The sequence below is a fragment of the Canis lupus genome, chromosome 18, assembly GCF_003254725.2.
Source record: "Canis lupus dingo isolate Sandy chromosome 18, ASM325472v2, whole genome shotgun sequence".
NCBI lineage: Eukaryota > Metazoa > Chordata > Mammalia > Carnivora > Canidae > Canis > Canis lupus.
In genome coordinates, this window is record NC_064260.1 from 53,652,353 (window position 1) to 53,674,402 (window position 22,050).

Below are 22,050 nucleotides of genomic sequence, written 5' to 3' on the forward strand. Positions count from 1 at the left end.
CGTGTGCGTGTGCGTGTGCGTGCGTGTGCGTGTGCGTGTGTGTGCGTGTGTGTGTGTGTGTGTGTGTGTGTGTGTGTGAGCCACTTAACTAATGAAGAGAAATGAGAGGCCCAGAGGGAGGTGATTTGCCCAAGGTCATACAGCAAGTGCCTGACTCCATTCCCTTGGGCCTGGCGGAGAGAACTCCTTGGTTCAGATTTCATGAATCCCAGCACATCCGCTGGGGGCCAGGCCACCCCAGCCTGGCTTACGCGTCTATCCTCTGGCTCACCTCCAGCAGCCTCCACGGGGAGTCACCAGGCTCCTTTAAACAACACTCCACGAGGACAGGAACAGACCAATAACCCAGGCCCAATTAGGAGCCAGAAAACCTGGCAGAGGGCGAATGCCCAGAACAGGGGGGCTCCAGCAGCAACTCCGCTCACCACAAGCCTCAAGTCGAAAACCTTCCTAAAACAACCCCTTGGCTGCTTCAGAGCATAATTTAATCTTCCTTTGATGATTCCGGATCTCGCCCTGCCTCAGGCCACGCTGAGCACATCAATTACTGCTGGGCCCAGGTGGGGAGCAGAGCCCGACTGCCTGACCCTGCCCTGGAGGGGGTGGTGGTAAGGGGCTGGGAGAGGTTTCGAGGGGAGGAGGCCTGCCTGAGCCAGGGAGCTGGATGCTGCCTGGATGGAGAGGGGGGCTGAGGGGAAGAATGGGAAGCCCCCTCCCCAACCAAGAAGGGGAGCCCTAGGTGGGCCCCTCAGTAGCCCCCAGAGCAGATGGGTTGGGGCTGCTCCCCAGAGTCCCTGCAGGTAGAACCGGAGAGCTATAGGCAGGCAAGAGTGATGCTGAGGGGGGAGACGCAGGCTAGCACAAGGGCCCCACAGACTTTGCAGAAGATGTTGGCTCCCCACTGCTGCTGCCCTGATATTTCCTGGCTGGGAGACGGTGAGCAAGTGACTTAACCTCTCTGTTCCTTACTCTCCTAGTTTACAGTGCTTAGAATAGCCACAGGGCTGCTGTGAGGTTAAACGAGCCTCTGTTGGCTGTCAAAAAATGGGGGTTAGACCATAGTCCCTGACGAGGACAGGTCTGGACTAACATACATCAGAACATACACAGGGTTAGCTCTCAGGTGAGGCTGGATGATTTGCTGTGCTCGGCTTATTTGTATTTCCTATGTTTTCTGGAAGAAAAACATTGTTCTATAATTAAAATCATTCAGAGAAAAGAACAAAACACTAGGGACAACGATTTGTCCCCAAAGGGAAGCAACTGATCAGAAGAGGAGCCTGTCCATGGAGAGCGCGGGTGGAAGGGTGCTGTTCTGCAGAGCCTGAGATTCAGGCAGGGGATCCCTGGCTGCCCAGGAGCCCGGCGGATGAAAGCCCGGAGCCTGCAGGGCCAGACCTGGTGACATTTTCTGCTGGACGTGCCTTACCATTTCCTGGGAGATGAGGCTCCAGGCTGCTTCTCAGGAGGCAGCAGGCAGGGGAAGTGATGCCCGCGCAGCACCCCTATCAGTGGCCCACATGCCAGGTGCACAAAGAAGACCCTGGGTCCTCAGGACCCAGATCGGACCCCTCCCTGACCCCCCTCTGGCCAGCTTGCCTTGGCCACCTACCCCTGGGTGGCCAGCAGCCCTGCTAGGCTCAGCCACACCACCTCCCCAGCCTTTGCTGAGGCAGCTCTTTGACGAAAGCCAAGCTCGGTGGGTCCCCAGCACCCTCCCTTGCCAGCACCATTAATTCTCAAAAGAAAGTCAAACATTAGCCTGGGAAACAACTTATGCCTTATATAAGTCCCCCCGGGAAGGCAGAAGCAGAGCTTGTTGGCGCTGAGCTCCCCAACTACAGCAGCGACCAGACTGTGGGACAGTCAAAGGGCTTCAGCCACATTCCACCGCCAGCCCCAGCGGAGGGAGCCAGGCCCAACTACCAGGTAAGGAGAAATGGGGACGCCCCCCACAAGCCCCAGCCCCAATAGGCCCCCGAGAAGCCCCCAAGGTCAGGCCTTGCTTCCTTACTGCAACTGGCCAAGTCCCTTATGTGCTTTGGGACCTGCCTGGGCCCTTTCTGCTGCCCCAGCCTGGGGGACCCAGCCCCAGAGGACAGCCAAAAGCCAGGAGACTCCAGGCTTGGGGGAGACCTTTGCAGCAGGCTCTGCTGGGCTCCGCTAACACTGTGTGTTGGCTCAGGGGGAGCAGGGACCTCCCCACCTCCCCCCACCATCCGGCCCCTGTTGCCAATGTCCACGACCCTTGGTCCCAGCTGTGGGGCCTGCACCACCCCATGCATGCGGCATGTGTGACCAGCCTCTCTGAGCACATGCATCCTCACAGACACACACACACACACACACACACACACACACACAGCACATACCCAACCTCGCACAGCTGCACCTTACACTCCAGCCTCAAGATACACATCACTGTAGACACACCCCTGTGCACACACATCCAAACACACCTGTGGCCCATGCCACTAAATGCCACTGGCTGTGTCTTCATGTATCTGCGTAAATCTACGGACACACGCACCCAAGCCCCTACCTGTGCACATTTATACACACACTGTTCTACACACTGGTGCTCACGCATACACCTGGCACACCATCCCACTGTGCTTCCACACCTATCCACAAACACCCACACAGGACCCACATGCCTACTTACTTCTCCCTGGCCAGGTGCCCTGCCTGCAGCTCTGGCTCATCCTGCCTAGTGCCATGGCCTTCTCTGAGCTCATGGACCGTGTGGGCAGCAATGGCCCCTTCCAGTTCCTGAACCTGGTCTTGCTAGGCCTCCCAATCCTCAACCTGGCCAACCACAACCTGCTGCAGATCTTCACAGCTACCACGCCTGCCCACCACTGCCACCCACCCCCCAACGCCTCCGAGGGGCTCTGGGTGCTTCCTAAGGACCAGAATGGGAAGCCTGAGATGTGCCTCCGTTTCATACATCTGCCCAATGCCAGCCTGCCCAACGACACCCAGGGGGCCACCGAGCCATGCCTGGATGGCTGGGTCTATGACCTCAGCACCACGAGCTCCATCGTGACTGAGGTATGCCCAAAGACACCCCTTCTTCCTCCACCCCCAGACGCACCCCCATACCCTGCCATGCTCGGGGGCAGGGGGACAGGCAGGGGGACAGGCTGGGCTCTAGTCTCTCGAGGACTGGGACTAGAGAGCAGGGCACTAGACAGGCCAAGAGGAAGGACTTGGTGCAGATGCAGACAAACCCGAAAGTTAGACTTCTTCACAGAGTTGCAAGCATTTCTTCAACACTGTGCCAGGCATGGTGCTAAGCGATAAGGATACAAAAATGCTCTGTCCCTGCCACCACAGGGTCCACAGCCCTGTGAGGGAACGTTAACTGATGAAAGTACCACATAAAGAAATGTAAAATTACAACGTCAAAGTCCTTAGGGCTGGGCACAGGGGTCCGGGGCAGGCCTGGGAGGATGCATCCCGAAGAAGTGACCCTCAGGCTGAGATAAGAATGTCTTTCAGGAGTTAGCCAGGGGGCACCTGAGTGGCTCCATCAATTTAGCATCTGCCATCGGCTCAGGTCATGATCCTGGAGTAATGGGATCCCTGCTCCCTGCTCAGCGAGGAGTCTGCTTCTCCCTCCTCATGCTGGTGTGCTCACTCACTCTCAATCTTTCTCTAACAAATAAATAAAATCTTTAAAAATTAAAAAAAAAAAAGGAGTTAGCCAGGCAACAAGGAGAAAGAAGGAAATTCCATCCTGTCCCAAGATGGGAGGCTGTGCGGAGCAGGGATCAGACAGTGTACAAGGTGTGTGGAAAAGTGCCCGAGCAGACCCCCAAAACTCCCAGAGTTACTCAAGGGTTTACCTGCCATTCGTTCAGCCCTTTGCTGACTCTCTGATTCTTCCACCTGCCATCCCCAGGAATGACAGAGGCAAATGTGACCCTCGAACAAACTGTGACAGGCCAGTCAGGGGACCATGGTAGGAGGAGGGAGAGGAAATAGGAAAGGGCATTTATGGAGGATCTGCAAACTGCCAGGCACATTTTGGTGCTTTGTACACATTGTGATTCTCACCGTGATATTATCTCCTTTTATGCATCCAAAACTCAGAGAAGGGAAGTGAGAGTCCAGTATCACAGAGCAGGTCAGTTTTAGAACTGGGATTTGGGGCACTGGGTGGCTAGTCAGTGAAGCATCTGCCTTTGGCTCAGGTCATGATCCTGGGGTCCTGGGATGGAGCCCCCACATCAGTCTCCCTGCTCAGCAGGAAGTCTACTTCTCCTTTTGCCCCTACCCCCTGCTTGCATGCTCTCACTCTCTCTCCCTCAAATAAATGGATAAAATCTTAAAAAAAAAAAAAAAAAAAGGAACTAGGATTAAAGCAAACACCCACAAGAGGCACAGAGGGATACAGGCTTCTGGCCATTGAAAGGAGGAAGCAGGGAAGGGAGGAACCATGGGATTCCAGGAGGCTTCCCGGAGGGTAGGGCATCTAAGCAGGGAACAGAGGCCAGTGTTTTCATTGTCCCCTCAGGCCCCATGGGTCCCTCAGGGCAGTATGTTGCTTTTGCCTCATTAGGAGAGCTATATTTCAAAGAGCTTACCCTGTGCCAGTCCTGTGCCAGACAAGCTGCGTGCAGGGCTCTTGGAATCCCAGGAGGTGGCATATAGAGCCTTTCCCAGGATTACACATGCTTAGGACCTGGCAGAGGTAGGATTTGAATCCAAGATTATCTACGTTCCTAGTCTCTATACCTGTTTTTCGTGTGTTTAATAGATATTTATTCTTATATAAAGCATGTACTATGTGCCATGTACTGTTCTAAGCACTTTATAAATATTAACAATTTTAACCTTGCTGACAACACTATAAGGTAGTTGGTATCATAAGCTCAGTTTTCAGATGGGAGAATCGAAGCATGAAGGTTAAGGAGCCTGTTCAAGTTCACACCACTAATAAAGCGGCAGATTCGGGATCTGAACTCAGGTACCTGGCCCCAGAGTCATGCTCCTAACTATTACACTTGTTCTCATATCCCCTAGATTATATTTCCTCCCCGTCATAGCTACTTTTTCTCTCCAGTGCCAAGCTCAGTGCCCCAAAAGCATCAAACAAACATTTACTAACAACCACATGCATACTACTGAGGACACAGAGGCAAAGTCCACCGGCTCCCTGCCTGCCCTGCAGGAACTCACCTCTAATTTGGAGACAGAGCCACCCCTCCAGGACCACCGGCAGCTTCCTGAGGCAGGGATCCCCAGCAGTTAGAACAGTGACTGGCCCAGAGGAGGCACTCTGTGAAATAAGTATTTGTGGAATGAATGGATATGAGCTTTATACACTCAGAGTGCTCTGGGAGCCCAGAGTAGGAGCATCTAACCAGCCTGGAGGGGGATCCACGAAGGCCAGCTGGAATCAGCAACACTCCACTGGGTGTGACAAGGGAGAGAGTAAGCAGACAGGTTGAAGTGGGCAAGTGTGCCCCAGGCCAAAGCCACCGCATGGGGAGTCAAATGTGCAGGAGCAGGATGAGAACAAAACAGTCAGGATTTCAAGAGACAGGTGAAGGCTGGAGGGGCGAAGCCATGGGGTATGGAGGCCACCAGACATGGGGCTGGAGAAGAGGACCTGGCTTGGATGCTAAGGCCCGGGTGTTGCCTCTGTTCTGAGAAAACAGAGAGCCATTGAATGGTGTTGAGTAGGAGTGGTGCGTTCAGGTCACCCTCCAGGGATGGTCACTCTGCAGGACAGAGAGTGGCTTTGGAGAGTTCTAGTCCCAGGGCAGGGAGACCAGTTAGCAGGCTCCTACAGGGATCCAGGGAAAAGATAATAACTGGAAGGAACAGTGGGAATAGACACCAGAGTTTTCAGGAGTCAGAATCCATGGGACCTGGGGGGAGAATCAAAGATGCCTCAGTATCTATAAAGAAGTTCCCAGATGTATGGGTGACTTGCTGTACAGCTGGACCCTGGGAAATCAGAGAGAAGGAATGAAAGCTACCATCCATGTCCTCTAAACACTTGGAAGCTAGCCAGAGAGACAACTGTGCAAGAAGCAGTGACATAACAATCATCGCTACCACTTACTGCATACTTGCCCTGTGCCAGATGGCTCTAAGCACTTGGCCCATATTAATTCATTCAATCCTCACAACAACCCTGAGGTTAGCACCTTTCTTGTCCCATTTGTACAGATGAGGAAACCCTGGCCCATGGCACCACATTTCATAAATTATGGATCTAGGAGTTAAAGCCAGGCCATCAGGCTCCTTAAGACTGTGTAACCCCACCCACAAACAGTCAGTGTGAACGAGCACGCTGTGGCCACTGGAGGCTGTTGTTCACAGATCCACGTCCTCTGGTGGCAGCACTTCCTCCAGGACAGGGAAGGTGTCTCTCTAACCCATCTTTAAAATAAAATAAAAGATTCATTTATTTATTTTGAGAGAAAGAGAGAACATGAACAGGAGGAGCAGAGGGAGAAGGAGAGAGAATCTCAAGCAGACTCTGCACTGAGCACAGAGCCTGATGCAGGTCTTGATCTCATAACCCTGAGATCACGACCCTAAGATCACAATCCTGAGATCACAACCTGACCAGAAACCAAGAGTCGTGCGCTTAACCGACCACCACCCAGGTGCGCCTCCATCCCATCTTTTTCATCACTGGGCTAGGTGCATAGTAAAGTGCTCAGATTCTGCTGAATGAAGGCCTTGCCCTGTCAGATGCCGGAAGGAGGGATCCAGACATTGCTGACGGCTGGAAAGTGGCTTCCTCTTCAGGGTGAGCCTCAGGTTCCCAGGAGCCTGCCAAGAACAGAGGTTGCAGGTCTTGTACTTGGTCAAGCATCAATTCACATCTGTGCCAGTCAAGTTCCCAGATACCATTCTAGCACTCGGGGCCATGTGAATCTGCATTCCAACAAACGCAGGGTTTCACCAGTCCTCAGGGTACCCTTTTCTGGGTCAGCTGCTCATCAGGCCTGGGCCCCTGAACTCTCAGCTGTGAGAACCCATGGAAGAGGCCCCTAAACAGCCAGGAAAGTGTCAGTGGCCAGACCCAGCAAGGCACTGGTTACCAGCACAGTGATTTTTCTGTCTGTGGCTCCAACTGTGGCAAATTTGTGCTCCATCTGCTAGGGGTGGGGTGAGCAGGGTTTAGGTCCCCATGTGGCAGAGGTAAAACAATGGCTGGGCCTCACCTAGAGGTGGGTCTGTAGAGTGGAGGCAGGGTCTGAATATGCCAGCTGCAGTGTAGAGGGTGGTAATAAAGGTGCGTGGGATCTGGCAACCAGCTGAGGTCCAGGTGACCCTAGTTAGTGGAGGCAAGGGGCCACCCCCTAGAAGGACAATGTGTGATCATGAGCCAGGGTCAAGCAACAGAGTTCACTTCCTGACTCTGCCCTTTACTAGGAATGTCACGAGGCCAGAAGTCCTGGTTTCTTAATGACAGGAGACCATGCAAAGACAGCATTAGCACAGTGCATGGCCCCTGCAGAACATTCAGCTAACGTCAGCGGCCCCTGTGGCTGTTGTTGTCACTATTATGGTTAACAGACATGTCCTGAGATTCGAGGGGGCCCGTGGCTTGGCCACACTCCAGGGCTTCCACCTAGCCCTCCTCTCACAGGAGGGAATGGGAGTTGCAAGCTTGAGCACAGGTCCCAGCTCCACCCCCACAGCCAGTGACCTGGGGTGTTGGCTCCCCTTTCCACTTCAGTCCTCTCATCTGTAGAACAGGATAACAAGGGACTTCCTTCCGAAGGAGGCTCAGTTGGGAGGACCATGCAGGTGATGCGAGCGAGCACATCTAGGGTCCAGCCGGAGTGGAGGGAGTCTCCCCACCCCCCACCACACCCCACACCCCTGCCCTGATCCCCTAAGCTTTCCTGGCAGGGGCGACCACACATTCCTTTCTCTGAGTTCAGCAAAGACAAGGTTGGAATTTTTCAGAAAGAGCTTTACTAGGACATTAAGAGAAAACAAAGGCCTTTCTTTCAAGTCTGGAAAGTGTGGGGAGCATGGATTGTGGGCTCTAGGTTCCCTGGAGAGGAGCTGTAGCCCAGCGCTCCCACAGCACTGAATCTCAGCCCTGTGGGTGCCTGCTCTGTCTGAGAGTCCAAAAACCCACCCTGCAGCTCCCCGAGGCCAGAGTGGGCCTCAATACACAGGCCCTCCCCACAGGACCGCTGCGATTCCTCTCGGGGCCTTGAGCTTTCCTGTTCTGTCTCCAGGGCCTGAAAGACTGGCAACATGACTAGAACAGGGAGGGACACAATGACAAGTGTAAAAGCAGAAAGGAATTCCTGACGCTGTCACGGAATCTAACGATAGCGATAGCGTAACCGACTCAAACTGCAGACTCCATGTGGCCCAGCCTGGGCATTGAGTCAAAATCAAAGGAACATAAACCACATTCTCAACACCTTTAAGACTAATCAAGCCTTCAGCTATAGGTTTTCTTAACAAGGCCTACTCAGGAGTTCGGTACATCTAACCATACAGAAGAATGCCTAAAATGTCTCTAGGTATCTTTCCCTCCCCACTCCCCGACCCCAAATTCCAGGATGCCTTTAAAAATCTCTCCAATTCTATTTCTGGTTCCCTCATGGCCACACTCTCCCATTCCCAATCCTCTTGCTATCACCACCTACCAAGCCCACAGGTCCTCCAAACATACGGGAATCACACAGTATATCTATTTCCTAGAATTTCCATAACAAAGTACAACAAGCAGGGTGGCTTAAACCAACAGAAACATATCACCTCATAGTTTTGGAAACAATAAGTCCAAAATTAAGATGTAACGATGCTCTCTCCCAAGGCTCTAAGGAGGAACCCTTTCTTGCCTCTTCCAGTTTCTGGGGGTTGTCCATGATCCTTGGCATTCCTTGGCTTATCCATGCATCACTCCAGTCTCTACCTCCATTGTCATATGATGTTCTATCTCTGTGTCTGTATCTTCTCTTCTGACAAGAACACCAGTCATATTGGGTTAAGGGCCCAGACCTACCCCAGGATGACCTCATCTTAACTAACTATATCTGCCACAATGCTATTTTCAAATAAGACCACATGCTAAGGGGTTACGACTTCAACCTGTCTTTTCAGGGGACACAATTTCACCCATAGCAGTTGCACATCCAAGATCTGAGCCCCATGGATCTGTGTTGATCTGCAGGGCAACCCTGGCCACATTTTTATCATCAGCTCTTATGATTTGTATTAGCCATGAAATCTCTGGGAACAACTAAGAGTATACATTTGAGATCCAAGATTTTTTTTAAGCTCTAACCACAAAGCCCTTCTTCTGAGCTTTAAACCCTCATTTTACCCTTCCCTAGTAGACCGTTGCCAAGGAAGCTTTTCGAGTCTGATTGTGATGTTTTTCCAGTCCTCCTTTCTAACACGTGGTTATAGATCCTACATATAAGCCTAGACACTCTCCATCCTGACATACAATCATTCTGGCAAAGCAAAACTGTCCTCCACATAGTATCTAGGATGTAGACCCTATGAATTCTCATTTAGACATCAGCATATCCTAACCATGAAGGTTTTCCATTTCTCTATTCTTTCTGTGGAATGCCCCCTTCAGCCACGGGGCATGATCCTGGAGACCCGGGATCGAGTCCCACGTCAGGCTCCCTGCATAGAACCTGCTTCTCCTTCTGCCTGTGTCTCTGCCTCTCTCTCTCTCTCTCTCTCTCTCTCACACACACACACACACACACACACACACACAAATAAATAAATAAATAAAATCTAAAAAAAAAACCGTATTTAATGAGTGCCTACTATGTAGCAGGCACTGTTCTAAGCAATGGAAGTATAGTAGTGAACAAAACAAACTAAACACTCTCCCCTCATCAAGATGATAACCTTGCAGGAGAAATAAACACACAAAAAGGAACTATATAATATGTCTCATGGTACAAATGCTATAAAGAAAAGAAAGTGGGGTGGAGGAATGTAGACTTCTGGGAGTTATAATTTTAAATAGAGTGGTCAAGAGAGTTCTCACTGAGAAGATAATGTCTGAGCAAAGATCTGAAGGAGGTGAAGGAGCAAGCCAAGTAGCTACCTAGGGAAAGAACTTTCCAGGCCAAGAAAACACCATATGCCAAGAGTCCGAGGTGCCTGACATGTTTAAGAGACAGCAAGAAGACCAACTACAGTGAAGTATGTGGGGAAATAGTAGTAGCAAATGAGAGCAGAAAGGTAACAGGGATAAATCTGGGAGCAGATTCTGCAGGAACTTATTGGCCACTATAAAGATTTGGGCATGTTTTAAACATGACTGAAAGCCTATCCTAAGAATTATATTTCCTGTAAATTGCTCATTTTTCAAGTAGAAACTGACTTGTGACAGTTATTCTAATGCGTACCTCACCACAAATAGCATGGTATGAACCAAGACCCAGCAGATGTGATCTCAGACAGTGGAGAAGGGCAACAGCCTTAAACTAACACAGATGGGTCTGACATTGACCCTCTCATGATCCAAACAGAATGATTTCTTAAAGCACTAAGTGACACAGAGGTTGGGGGGGAGGGGGGGAATCAAATTTCCATTTGCAATTTCTTGTGGCCTATCAGGATAGGCTATGTTGCCATAAAAGAGTCAACAATAATTCAATGGTTTGCAGGATACAGAAGTGGTTCTCTTCCTCGTGCAATAGATCTAAGGTGGGAATTTCAGGTCAATGGGCAGTTTTATCCATAGGGTTATTCAGGGACCCAGATTGACAGCAGCTTCGCCATATTTAATACATGGCTTCCAGAGTTGCTCTAGTTGTCACCATTCCCACCAAGAGGAAGGGAGAAAGCATTCAAGTCCAGACCATGGATTCTCTCTTAATAAAATGAGGTGGAAAGAAAAGCATTTCTTCCACTTACAATCCATTGTCAAGAACTATGTGGCCCCACTTATTACTGGGTCACCTGGGAAATGTACTGCTTATTTTGGAAGGGGGGAGGATGTGAGTGAATTTAGGTGGACAGTAGGTCTTTAGATTTTCCTAAAGGAGCTTCCCACAGCATACCACAAAGTACCGGAAGTCTCTCTAAACACCCTCTGGCATACTCCTCCTCACACCCCCTCACTTCCTCCTTCACTCTTTACCCTCCTGCATCACCATACACATACCATGCAGGCTCCCTTCTCAGCCAGAAGAGCCCACTGGGTTCACTGGCCATTCTGGGCCACCAGGAGACAGCCGGAAGACCTGGAGTCTTCATCCACTCCATCCCCCTCACTTCCAGCAGAGGAAAAGTGGAAAGAGCTCTCTGGGATGCATGGTTCTTCCCCCACACTGTTTCATTTCCAAAACATTCTTGCGAGGCATTTTCAGTGAATAAAATTCTCCAGTTCATTACACAAGTAGTTCAAGACAGCTGGACAAAGGGTGTATGTTGGGGATTAGCAGAGATTAGGCCAGACAGGTAGGCAGGGGCCAGAGCATGAGGGCTTTATAAATCTGTGCCAACAGAGCTTTCTCTTTACCCAAAGGGCAGGAGGAAGCCAGGGAGTGCTTTAGGCAAGACAGGAACCTGACCTGAGTGGTGTTTTAGAAAGTCATGCAGGTTAGCAGAAGCATGAATAGAAGGTACTGAAATCAAAGGCTGGGAGCCCTGTCTGAAGATCTCCACAGTCATCATTAGTGGGCCTCAGTCTCCTTATCTGTAGAATGGGGACGATGATGATAGTTATGCCCCAGCATTGTGGGTTGTTGTGGGGACTGAAGAGGTTAAAGCTTGGGAAGTGGTTCCTTACAGCAGTGCCGGGTGCCCTGTAGCCCTCCATGAAATCAGCCATTATTATTAACCTTGCACTAAGATAGTAGCAGTGGAAAGAGAAGAATCCAGATTCCAGAAATATTCAAAAGTTAGAAACTGGAAGATGGATTGATAGTGCCCTGGAGAGGGATGAGGCAAGGTGGGGTTCCCAGCCACTGAGATCGAGACCCCGTGAGGAGTGGGGCACAAGTCTCGTTGACTCTGAGGTGACCCTGAGACATCATCTAGTAGAATTTTCCAGAATGCAACTGACTCAACTGGTCTCAGGGCCAGAAGAGAGGTAGGGCTGAAAATATGGGTTGGAGTCTTCCTCACAAAGTAGAAATTGAAGCCATAGGAGCAGGTGATGTTTCCTCAGGAGAATGGATAAAAGAGAGGGAGACCCATAAAGAGCCCTAGGGAGAAAGGAGCCCATGGAGGAAGAGGAGGAGTGGTAAATAGGGAGAGGAAGATCTGGCAGAGGGAGAGTCAGCATCAGCAATGCCAAGGGCTGCCAGAAGGTCAGATTACAGAAGGTTCCAGGGGGCTCAGTGAAAAAGACCTCATAGGGGGCTCTGGAGAGCACAGTGTCAACAGCGTGGTGCCGGGGGGGGGGGGGTGGGGGGTGGGGGCAGTGCAGAACTGAGAAATGATCAGGAGATGAGGCCGGGGTGACAGCAAGTAGAGCTTTTCATTCAAGAGATTCAGCTTTGAAGGGGAGGGAGAAATGAAGTGAATGTGGATGGAAGGTATTCCCAAGGAGGAGAGATTTGAGAGACAGAGACAGGGGATGTGGGATGGAGCAGCAGTGTTCCCCGTGGAGGAGAGAGAGACAATGTCCACAGCAGCAATGTGCACGATAGCCAAACTTTGGAAGGAGCCTCGATGTCCTTTGACAGATGAATGGATAAAGAAGACGTGGTCTGTGTATACAATGGAGTATTCCTCAGTCATCAGGAAAGACGAATACCCACCATTTGCTTCAACGTGGATGGAACTGGAGGGTATGATGCTGAGTGAAATAAGTCAATCGGAGAAGGACAATCATCATATGGTTTCACTCATACCAGGAATATAAGAAATAGTGAAAGGGATTGTAAGGGAAAGGAGGGGAACTGGGTGGGGAAAATTAGAGAGGGAGACAAATCACGAGAGACTTCTAACTCTGGGAAACAAACAAAGGGTTGTGGAAGGGATGGTGGCAGGGCAATGGGGTAACTAGGTGATGAGCACTGAGGAGGGCACTTGATGGGATGAGCACTGGGTGTTATACTATATGTTGGCAAATTGAATTTAAATTTTATTTTTTAGGGATGCCTGGGAGGCTCAGGAGGTTGAGTGTTGAGGTTGAGTGTCTGCCTTCGGCTCAGGATGTGATTCCAGGGTCCTGGGATTGAGTCCCACATCAGGCTCCCTGCGAGGAGCCTGCTTCTCCTTCTGCCTGTGTCTCTGCCTCTCTCTCTGTCTCTAATGAATAGATAAATAAAATATTTTAAATAAATAAATTTTATTTTTTTAATTTTAAAAATGTAAAAAAAAAAAAAAAAAAGGAAAGAGAGATCTAGGCAGCCCCTGAATGTGACAGCTAAGCAGATCCTGCAAGCTCCTGACAGACCACACATGCTGGAGAGGAACTGTCAGTACACACTCAGGGTCAGGGACCCAAAGAGCCACAGGCAGACCCGAGGAGCCCGGGGTCTGGCTGTAAGCAGAACTGGCCTTGGGAGGAGGAGGCCAGGCTCAGGGAAGTCAGGAGACAGTGCTGGGGAAGGCGGCCCCTGGGGGGCACCGGCTGAGCGTGGCTGGGAGGGTGGTCCAGATGGAGCCAGGCTGCCACTGCCTTTCTCCTGTGCAGTGGGACTTGGTGTGCAGCTCCAACAAACTGAAGGAGGTGGCCCAGTCTCTCTTCATGGCAGGCACACTGATCGGGGGGATCGTGCTGGGAGACCTGTCGGACAGGTGAGACCCTGGGGCCTCTGGAGCAGGGGCACAATCTATGAGGACATCCCACCTCACTCTGACCCCCCCATGCATGCCCAAAGAAGCAGAGAGCCAGGGGAGGCAGGAGGCACAGTCCCTGCCATGCGGCCTTGGGCAAGTCCCATTCCCTTTCAGGGCACAACCCTCTCTCTGCCCCAAAGCTCTGAGCTGGAATCTTCCTACCTCCTCAGACCCTGGGGAAAAGCCTCAAGATTTTCAGACGCAGTGTAGCGCCTATGTGGCAGTGGCAGTGGTGGTGGGGTGCACGGACTGTTTGGGGATAGGAAGGAAGTCCCTTGACCTCTGCTCAGGCCACTAAGCAGGGGGCAGGTGATCACTCATTAACTTGAACCTGTAACTGCAAACCTGTCAAAAAACATAGCAATTACCAGTGAGGCTCTGTCTAAAGAAGGAGTTTACATGCCCTGCCTACCCCCTTTGGGAGGTAGGGAGTCCAACTCTTTGCCCTGAGACCTGCAGAGTCACTGTCTCAGCTAGCTCACCGTGGCTAACCCCGTCTCTCCTCTCCTGTGAGTTCCAGGTTTGGCCGCAAGCCCGTCCTGACCTGTAGCTACCTGCTGTTGGCAGCCAGCGGCTCAAGTGCAGCCTTCAGCCCCAGCCTCTCCGTCTACATGGTCTTCCGCTTCCTGTGTGGCTGGAGCATCTCAGGGATTGTCCTGAGCACTGCGATCTTGAGTGAGCCACAGGGGGAGGGGGCGTGGGAAGATGAGTTGGAAGGGGGGCATCCAGCCCGAAACCAAGGGCCTGGCCCAACACAGGTTCCCTGTGACTTTGGTCACGTAAGATGCTGCCCCTCTCAGGATCTCAGAGGCCCTCTCTGAGCGTAAGAACAACAGGAAGCATAATAGCAGCAGCTATCAATACGGAGGACCCTACCCCGGGCCTCACGGTCTACCGGGTACAGGATCCCATTCAGTCCACACACACAAGGAGGTGACACTGTTGTCCTCATTTTATAGACACGGACATTGAAGCCTAACAAGGGAAGTCGTTTGCCTCTAGTGAGGCAGTCAAGAGCGTGGGTTTGAGTAGGGGTGGGGGGCACCTGGCTGGCTGAGTCGGTAGATCATGTGACTCGATCTCAGGATTGTGAGTTCGAGCCCCATGTTGGGTATAGAGATTACTTAAAAATAATTTTTTAAGTCTTTTAAAAAAAAAAAAAGAGTGTGGGCTTAGAAGTCAGAGAGACCTAAGTTTGAGTCCCACCTTCTTGAGTTTTATTCATAGCATTGGTATGGGGGCAATGAGCCCTTACGATCGGCGTCAGATCAAGTAGCTGTTGTGGGGTGGGCAGGAGCGGGTGTTCCTTCATGGGAAGGTTGCCCAGGGCCCAGCACGATCTTAATCTGGTCCTTGGGCTCCTCCTGCAGATGTCGAATGCGTGTCCATCCAGACGCGGGCCATCATGTCAACTTTAATGGGTTACTTCTATACCGCTGGCCAGTTCCTTCTGCCTGGCCTGGCCTATGCCATCCCCCAGTGGCGCTGGCTACAGTTAACCGTGTCCATTCCCTTCTTCGCCTTCTTCCTGTTGTCCTGGTATGTGGCCCTCTCCTCTTCATCTCCCTCCTTATGCCCGCTGGGGCCAAACAGGGGGAGCCCATGTCTGACCAGGCTGGCTGACTCTATCCCAGGACACCTCTGTTCCAGAGTCGGGAAGGGCATTCCAGAAAGGAGGAATTAATACACAAAGGTATGCTGCAGGAGCAAGTGTCTGGGGGGCGGTCAGTGGAGGAAGGGGCTGAGTTGAAATACAGGGTATGGGGCCAGACTGTAGAGAACACAGAAAGCCAAGGAGCCTCAACTTCATGTGGAGGGACAGAGAATGCCTCTGAATGTGTCTGTGTTGCGGGAAGGCCTGATCAAGCTTGTTTGTGACACAAGGACAGACCCATGTGGGTGGGGATGAAAGAGAGAAGGGACATGTCTGTGAAGGTAAGAGGAACCTCAGGAACGAGTCTGAGAGGCATTTTGAAAGACAAATCCACAGAGTTTGGTGACTTCTAAATTTGAAATATAAAGGAATGGAAAACCCAAGCCTGGGAATCTAGGAAAATCAAGGTGTCTTGGTGTGTCAGAGACCCCAAATAGGTCAAGAGCTCACTATCATCACCTCAGACCTAAGGCATGTTGAAAACAGGACCTGAATCCCCAAAATATAATTTGTTTTTTGTTTGTTGGTTTGTTTGTTTGTTTGTTTGTTTGTTTGTTAAACAGGCTCCATGCTGGGCATGGAGCCCAATGTGGAGCTTGAATCCATGACCCTGAGATCAAGATCTGAGCTGAGACCAGGAGTCGGACATTTAACCGACTCAGAGTGACCCTTTACTGAGCACTTACTATGTGCAAGGCCCTTTCCTAGGCATCAACCTAGGTCATCCCAATCCTCATGGCATCTCTGTATGAAGGAGGCATTATTGTCTCACTTTACAGATGAGGGAACGGAAGGAAGCTCAGATAAGTGAAGCTACCCACCCCCACCCCCTGCCCTGTGCCAGGTTTGCACATAAAGACACAGAACTGGGATGGGCCTTTATTTGAAAATGAGAATAGAATCATCTAGAGGGGGATGGACAATCTTGTGGAAAGAGAGGTGGTCGGAGGGTCCAGGGTAGAGCCAGGGAATGTTCACAGCCAGGGATGGGAGCAGACAAAGAACAGAGAGTATTGAGGGCAAAGTAAGGGCAGATGGTCAACAGGGTACGGTCCAGAATTTAGGCCCCTTCCCCCTGTGACTTGGGTCAAGCCTCACCTACTCTGAGCCTCAAGATCTTCCTAGGCAAAATGAAGACAATAATGCCCATCACCCGGGTTATGTTTGCCTGGTCTGCAGGAAGGCTCCTTAATCAGAAGAATCTGTTACTATTTGCGGGGAGAGGAGGTCAGATTCCAGGCCCTGGCTGTGGTGTGTGGGAGGAACTCACTGTCGACCTTGCCTAAGCAGAAATGAGACCACAAGGCCAGCAGGATAGCTTTGAACCTAGGAGGCCACCACTGTCACTGTCGGCTGGGCTTGTGGTTTGAGGCTAGATGATCAATGCCTACTCCCCCAGGCCCTCCCTGGAGTCAAGTCCTGGATGCCGGTGGAGGCCACAGACATAACTGACCCCACTCAGACCAGACTTCTTTAAAACATCAATCCTTTGTACCACCCCCACACACACATCCACCTCCTCTACTCCTCTTAGCCTAATGACACTCGGGGTCTGCTCAGGGTGAACCAACCCCAAAAGTATAGCCTAAAGGTGGGGAAAGTGACATCGGCTGCCCACTCACCAATCCCAGGACCTTATGCTGTGCTTGTACTCTAGCAGAACTGGTCTTCTGCCTCAAACCCATTCCCTAAGCCACAATCCCTACTCCAAGCCACCTTCTCAAGCTGCCGCAGGGCTGCAGCCCTGCCCCTTCTTCACCCTGGGATGCAGCCCAAGGAAGGCTGGGGAGGTGAATGTACGGGATCCTCCAGCTGTCTAGCCTCGAACATGCCGTCCCTTCCCCAGGATGCACCTGCCTTGGCCGAGGCCCAAGTCTCCTAGCTAAGGAAGACACCCAAGGATAACAAGTGGCCCAGGTAGGGGGCAGAGGAAGAGCTCTTCTGGAAGGGGAAAGAAGAGAATGATAGAATTTGTGCTGGCTGCAGGCAGTCCAGGTGCAAAGCTTGGCCCCGTTTAAATTCCATGAAATCTGCAGTAAAACAGCTCGGGTTTCTGGACCTCCTACCCCTCAGTCCTTCCGGCCCCTCAAACAAGGTTCTGGCAGGGTGCAAGTCACTGTGACTTGATTCTGGCACCCAGGTGGATACCAGAGTCCATACGCTGGATGGTCGTGTCTGGAAAATTCTCAAAGGCCCTGAAAATACTCCGGCGGGTGGCTACCCTCAATGGCAAGAAGGAAGAAGGAGAGAAACTGCGCATGGAGGTAGGAGCAGAGAGGGATTATAGTCTGGAGCAGGAGCCCTCCTCTTGCCTCTGCTTCCCTGCTCATAAGCCAACATCATAGCCAATGCCCCAAGCAAAGTCCTCCAGAGACACCAGGCCTGCACCTCCCTCTCTCCTCCCTCCTGCCCACCAGCTGATCACTAATGACACTCCTCTCCTCTGCCGAAAGGAGCTCAAATTCAGCATGCAGAAGGAGATCTCCTTGGCCAAGGCCAAGTATAGTGTCGCTGACCTGTTCCGGACACCCAACCTGCGCCGTGTGACCTTCTGTCTTTCCCTGGCCTGGTAACCACCCACCCCTCCCTGCCCGCACCCTAGCACCTCTGCCAAACAGGGGTGATGAACAAGGCTTCTGGCAGGTTCACCTAAGGGGAAGGCCTAGGGCATCTGCAAAGAGGAGTCAAGAGATCTCCTCCCTGGGCTGCCCCAGCCCAACCCCAATCCTGGAAATAAATCTTCTGTGTCCTCGCCACACACTAGGCTCCGGCCATCAGGGTCTGCTTCCATGTTGGGTCTTGCCCACAAGGCAAATGTTCCAGACTCCATCACAGCTCACATCCCTATGGCAATTTCCCCATTCCATGCCTCTCTGTCATTGTCTCCACTGGTCCAGTTCTGCCCTAGGGGATCCCACAGAGCAAGGCTGGCCCTCAGAGCTGGAAGACAGAAATCATGCTTCTCCTGAGTCTTCTCTTCTGCCTGACGTTCTACAGCTCCTACATAGCCCTTTCTGTAACCAGGTTCTGAGACGCTCCTCTATCCCTACATGAATAGGGTCCAATTTGTCCAGGGACTTCAAAAGGCATCTCTCAGTTTTGAGAGGGAAAGGGGAGGCAACTAACCCATATGCACAGCTTGACTCTCTCCCCTCTCCCACTCTAGATGTTAAACTATTACCCAACCAAGAGAGATCATTTACTACCTCCTTTGGCCTCCCAGAGTCCCGCCAGTCCTGATATTCTCAGGAGTCAATTATGTGGCATCTTTGCCACCACAGCCTAGACCATACCCACATCAGACATAACCAATGAATCCCAGCACTGAGCCCAGACACAATCTCAAAGAGCTCAGAACAACTCTCCAGCAGCCCCTACCAATTAGCTGCAGTTGGGATAAGAAATGAAACTGTTCGTCATCCTGGTGACCATTGACCAGTATGGGGAGAGACCAGTTCAGCTGCAGATGCCAATCAATCCCTCTCTTCCCCTCAGGTTTTCCACCGGTTTTGCCTACTACAGTTTGGCTATGGGTGTGGAAGAATTTGGAGTGAACCTTTACTTCCTCCAGCTCATCTTTGGTGGGGTCGACATTCCGGCCAAGTTCATCGCCGTCCTCTCTATAAACCATCTGGGCCGACACATCACCCAGTCCTGTGCTCTCCTCCTGGCAGGAGGGTCCATCTTGGCTCTCATCTTTGTGCCCTCGGGTGAGAAGCCAGGGCTAGGCCAGAACCCTCTGAAAGAGGCCCGATGCTTCCGTGGACATCACAGGTTACCACAGGCTGGGACCCCAATTCTGCTGCCTGTGCCCCTAATTATCTGTGTTACCTTGAGCAGGTCCCTGGGCTCTCTGGGGCTCATATCGCCCATCTAGAAAATAACTCAGTTGGCTAAATGATATCAAAGCTCCTTTCCAGATCTGACTCAGACTGGGCAAAGTATGGTGGTGTCTGGCTAGTGGGATTGGATTGCTCAGGGATTGGGCATGGCCTGGTGACATGGCTACAGAAAAGCTGGTGTGAGAAAAACACAGAGCTAAGTGCTCAGGGAAGACCCCACAACCTACTCTACCATGACCTTGGAAAAGCCACTTTTATATAGATGCTTGTGTGTTGATATACCCGTATCCTTCCAAAGGAACTTGAGCTATTTTAGGACAAGCATATATACAACAAAATATGAGAGTAGGGAACCAGAGCCAGGGAAAAACACAACTGCAGCAGGACAGCCTGCAAATCACTAGAAATAGCAGAGGGACTATTACTCAGCTTTAAATTTAGATCTGAGCTTTCCAGCAGCCAAAGCAAAAAGGGAGACAGAGTCCGCTAAGGAGTGAGAACACTCAGGTGCTCCTGAGCCCAAGGTCCATCGCATTTTCTTCCCTCTGCAGATTTGCCAACCCTGAGGACAGCCCTGGCTGTGTTTGGGAAGGGCTGCCTGTCCAGCTCCTTCAGCTGCCTCTTCCTCTACACGAGCGAGCTATACCCCACCGTCATCCGGTAGGTGCTGGACTCGGGGCCGGCCCAGCCAAAGGATGCAGGGTCAGGTGGGATTGTGGCATCCTCCTGCTCCTGCCCAGGGGTCCCAGAGCTGCCCTTTAAGAATCATACACAGGCTGCCAACCCCTGCTCTGGACTCTCCCAAGGCAAACAGGTATGGGCATAAGCAACTTGTGGACTCGTGTAGGAAGCATGGCGGCCCCACTGGTGAAAATCACAGCAGACTTTCAGCCCTTCATCCCTAATGTTTTATTTGGGACCATCACCCTCCTTGGAGGCAGTGCCACCCTGTTCCTGCCTGAGACCCTCAATCGGCCCTTGCCAGAGACTATCGAAGACATAGAGACCTGGTCAGTCCCTTGCCTCTGGTCCCTCTGGAACTCCTCACTGGGGAAGTAGGTCCAGACCCAGGACTTTTCCTGAGATCTCTTTCCCTAGGTCCTGGCAGACGAAGAAACCAAAGCAGGAACCAGAAGCAAAAGAAGCATCCCAGAGGATCCCTCTGCATCCTTGTGGACCAGGCCCGGACCCCTGCTGAGGGCAACAGAGCCCCCTTTCTCTGCCCTCCAGAAACAAATCCTAGCCAGGTCCTCGCCTGCCTCTGGGCTCTGAGGGCACCTTGGGGGCCGCTGAGCAGGTCCATGCTCCAGTTCAAAGGTTCCACCATAGGCCTTTCTATACCTTACCCTTGTCCTCTTCATCCCTCAGCCCAGGCCTTGCCATAGCCCTTCCCCACTGGCCGCCTTTGTCCCACCCTCCTTCCCCAGGGGTTCCCCCTGGACTCCTTGACTCAGTCCTAACAAAGACAGCTTCTCCTTCTTGCTCCCCACCCTTTTCTTCAATGGGAGGGTTCAATAAATGACAATGAACTCAAGCCATAATGCTCAGGAATGGGGGTGGCACAGAGATGGGGACAGGCCACCATGCAGACGTGTGCACTGCAAATCCATCCACCAGTGCTGTGTGTAACACGCAGGTGTGGGCACACAGGTACATACAAGCTGGGCTGATGTGAACCTGTGTGCACATGTGTGAGTGCCCTAGGTGCATATACACCAAGCCTGCTCAGGCTGCAACCACAACATACCACAAGTGGATCACTTAAACAACAAACATTTCTTCCTCCCAGTTCTGTACGTGGGAAATTCAAGATCAAGATGCTAGCAGACTCAGTTCCTAGTAGGAGCCCTCTTCCTGCCTTGCAGATGGCCACCTTCTCATTGTGTCCTCACTTGGTGGGAAGAGCAAGAGAGAAGCAAGGTTTCTGCTGTCTCTTCTTCTGAGAAAACTAATTCCACATGACACCTCACCCTCATGACCTCCTCTATGCCCAGTTACCTTCCAAAGGCCCTACCTCCAATGACCATCACACTGGAAGTTAGAGCACCAACATATAAATTTAGGGGAGGATGCAATATAGTCCATAGCAAGTCTTATGGTTGGAAATACCCTGTGGGCACATACATGTCCCAGTGTGTGTGAACAGAGGTCAGAACAAGCCCAGAGCAACTGCAGACAGAACCCTGGGCCTCTCTGGTCCCAATCCAGTGGCTCCCCCAGGTCTCTGATCTACATCCCAGGCCCATGCCACTGGATAGCTCTGTGTCCCATTTAAGCAAGAAAACTTCAGTCAAAGCCAAAGGCTGCCAATGGCACCCCATGTTCCCCAAGTTCCTTCCAATCCCGGCAGAGAGTCAGTCTCTCACTGGGACTCTGCATCCAGCCCCTTGGGAAGGCAGCCTCTGCTTTCCCCCACAGGGCTCCACCCATTCACTCTCTCCTGGCTCTTTCTCATCACCAATCAAATAAGCTCCAGCCTCTCCTATCTTAATAAAAACCAACCAAACCCACCAGCCTTCCTTGGGGCCATATCTCCCACTAGGGGCTACACTGTCTTCCTCCCCTTCTCAGCTAAACTTTGTACAAGAGCTGTGTCTCTCCCTGGCTTGCACCTTGGAACCTTGTACCTCTTCAGACTGCACTCCCCCGCTTCCCTGAGGGCTGTCGCAGATGGTACTCAGCACCCCCAGTGCTGAACCCACTGGTCATTTTCATCCTGCTTGTCACTTGGCCTTGCAACAGACTCAGATCCTTTTGGCTGTGCCCTCTTTCCCTGGTTTCTGA

At 51.7% G+C, this 22,050-nt stretch overlaps 1 protein-coding gene and 1 long non-coding RNA gene across 7 annotated transcripts in view; one reads left to right on the plus strand and one right to left on the minus strand.

The window, feature by feature from the left end:
- The window catches only part of LOC112659398 (uncharacterized), a 74,887-nt gene that overhangs the window by 4,366 nt on the left and 48,471 nt on the right, over positions 1-22,050 (minus strand). For 3 of the 5 annotated variants that reach the window (XR_004806750.2, XR_003136327.3, XR_004806745.2), the window contains exon 3: positions 5,188-5,287. The exons of the other annotated variants lie outside the window; for them this stretch is intronic. This is a non-coding gene — a long non-coding RNA (uncharacterized LOC112659398). The remainder of the gene's footprint in view (positions 1-5,187; positions 5,288-22,050) is intronic. 5 annotated transcript variants of the gene reach the window in all.
- Positions 1,706-20,800, plus strand: SLC22A8 (solute carrier family 22 member 8). Of its 2 annotated transcripts, XM_025446144.3 has the most exons (11): positions 1,720-1,929; positions 2,680-3,054; positions 13,625-13,728; positions 14,291-14,445; positions 15,141-15,309; positions 17,565-17,688; positions 17,878-17,993; positions 18,920-19,134; positions 19,818-19,926; positions 20,073-20,276; positions 20,365-20,800. In XM_025446144.3, the coding sequence occupies exons 1-11, from the start codon at positions 1,777-1,779 to the stop codon at positions 20,462-20,464; spliced, it is 1,824 nt and encodes a 607-aa protein (XP_025301929.3). In that variant the 5' UTR covers positions 1,720-1,776; the 3' UTR covers positions 20,465-20,800. The 2 variants fall into 2 exon arrangements, with proteins under 2 accessions (XP_035557647.2, XP_025301929.3); XM_035701754.2 differs by lacking the exon at positions 2,680-3,054 and having other exon boundaries at positions 1,706-1,929.

Bases quoted from the DNA above. Each gene is read 5' to 3' on its own strand.
- SLC22A8 (XM_025446144.3), top strand. From the start codon at position 1,777: ATGCCTTATATAAGTCCCCCCGGGAAGGCAGAAGCAGAGCTTGTTGGC. The intron at 3,055-13,624 runs GTATGCCCAAAG...TCTCCTGTGCAG, and splicing joins CGAGCTCCATCGTGACTGAG to TGGGACTTGGTGTGCAGCTC. The intron at 13,729-14,290 runs GTGAGACCCTGG...TGTGAGTTCCAG, and splicing joins CTGGGAGACCTGTCGGACAG to GTTTGGCCGCAAGCCCGTCC.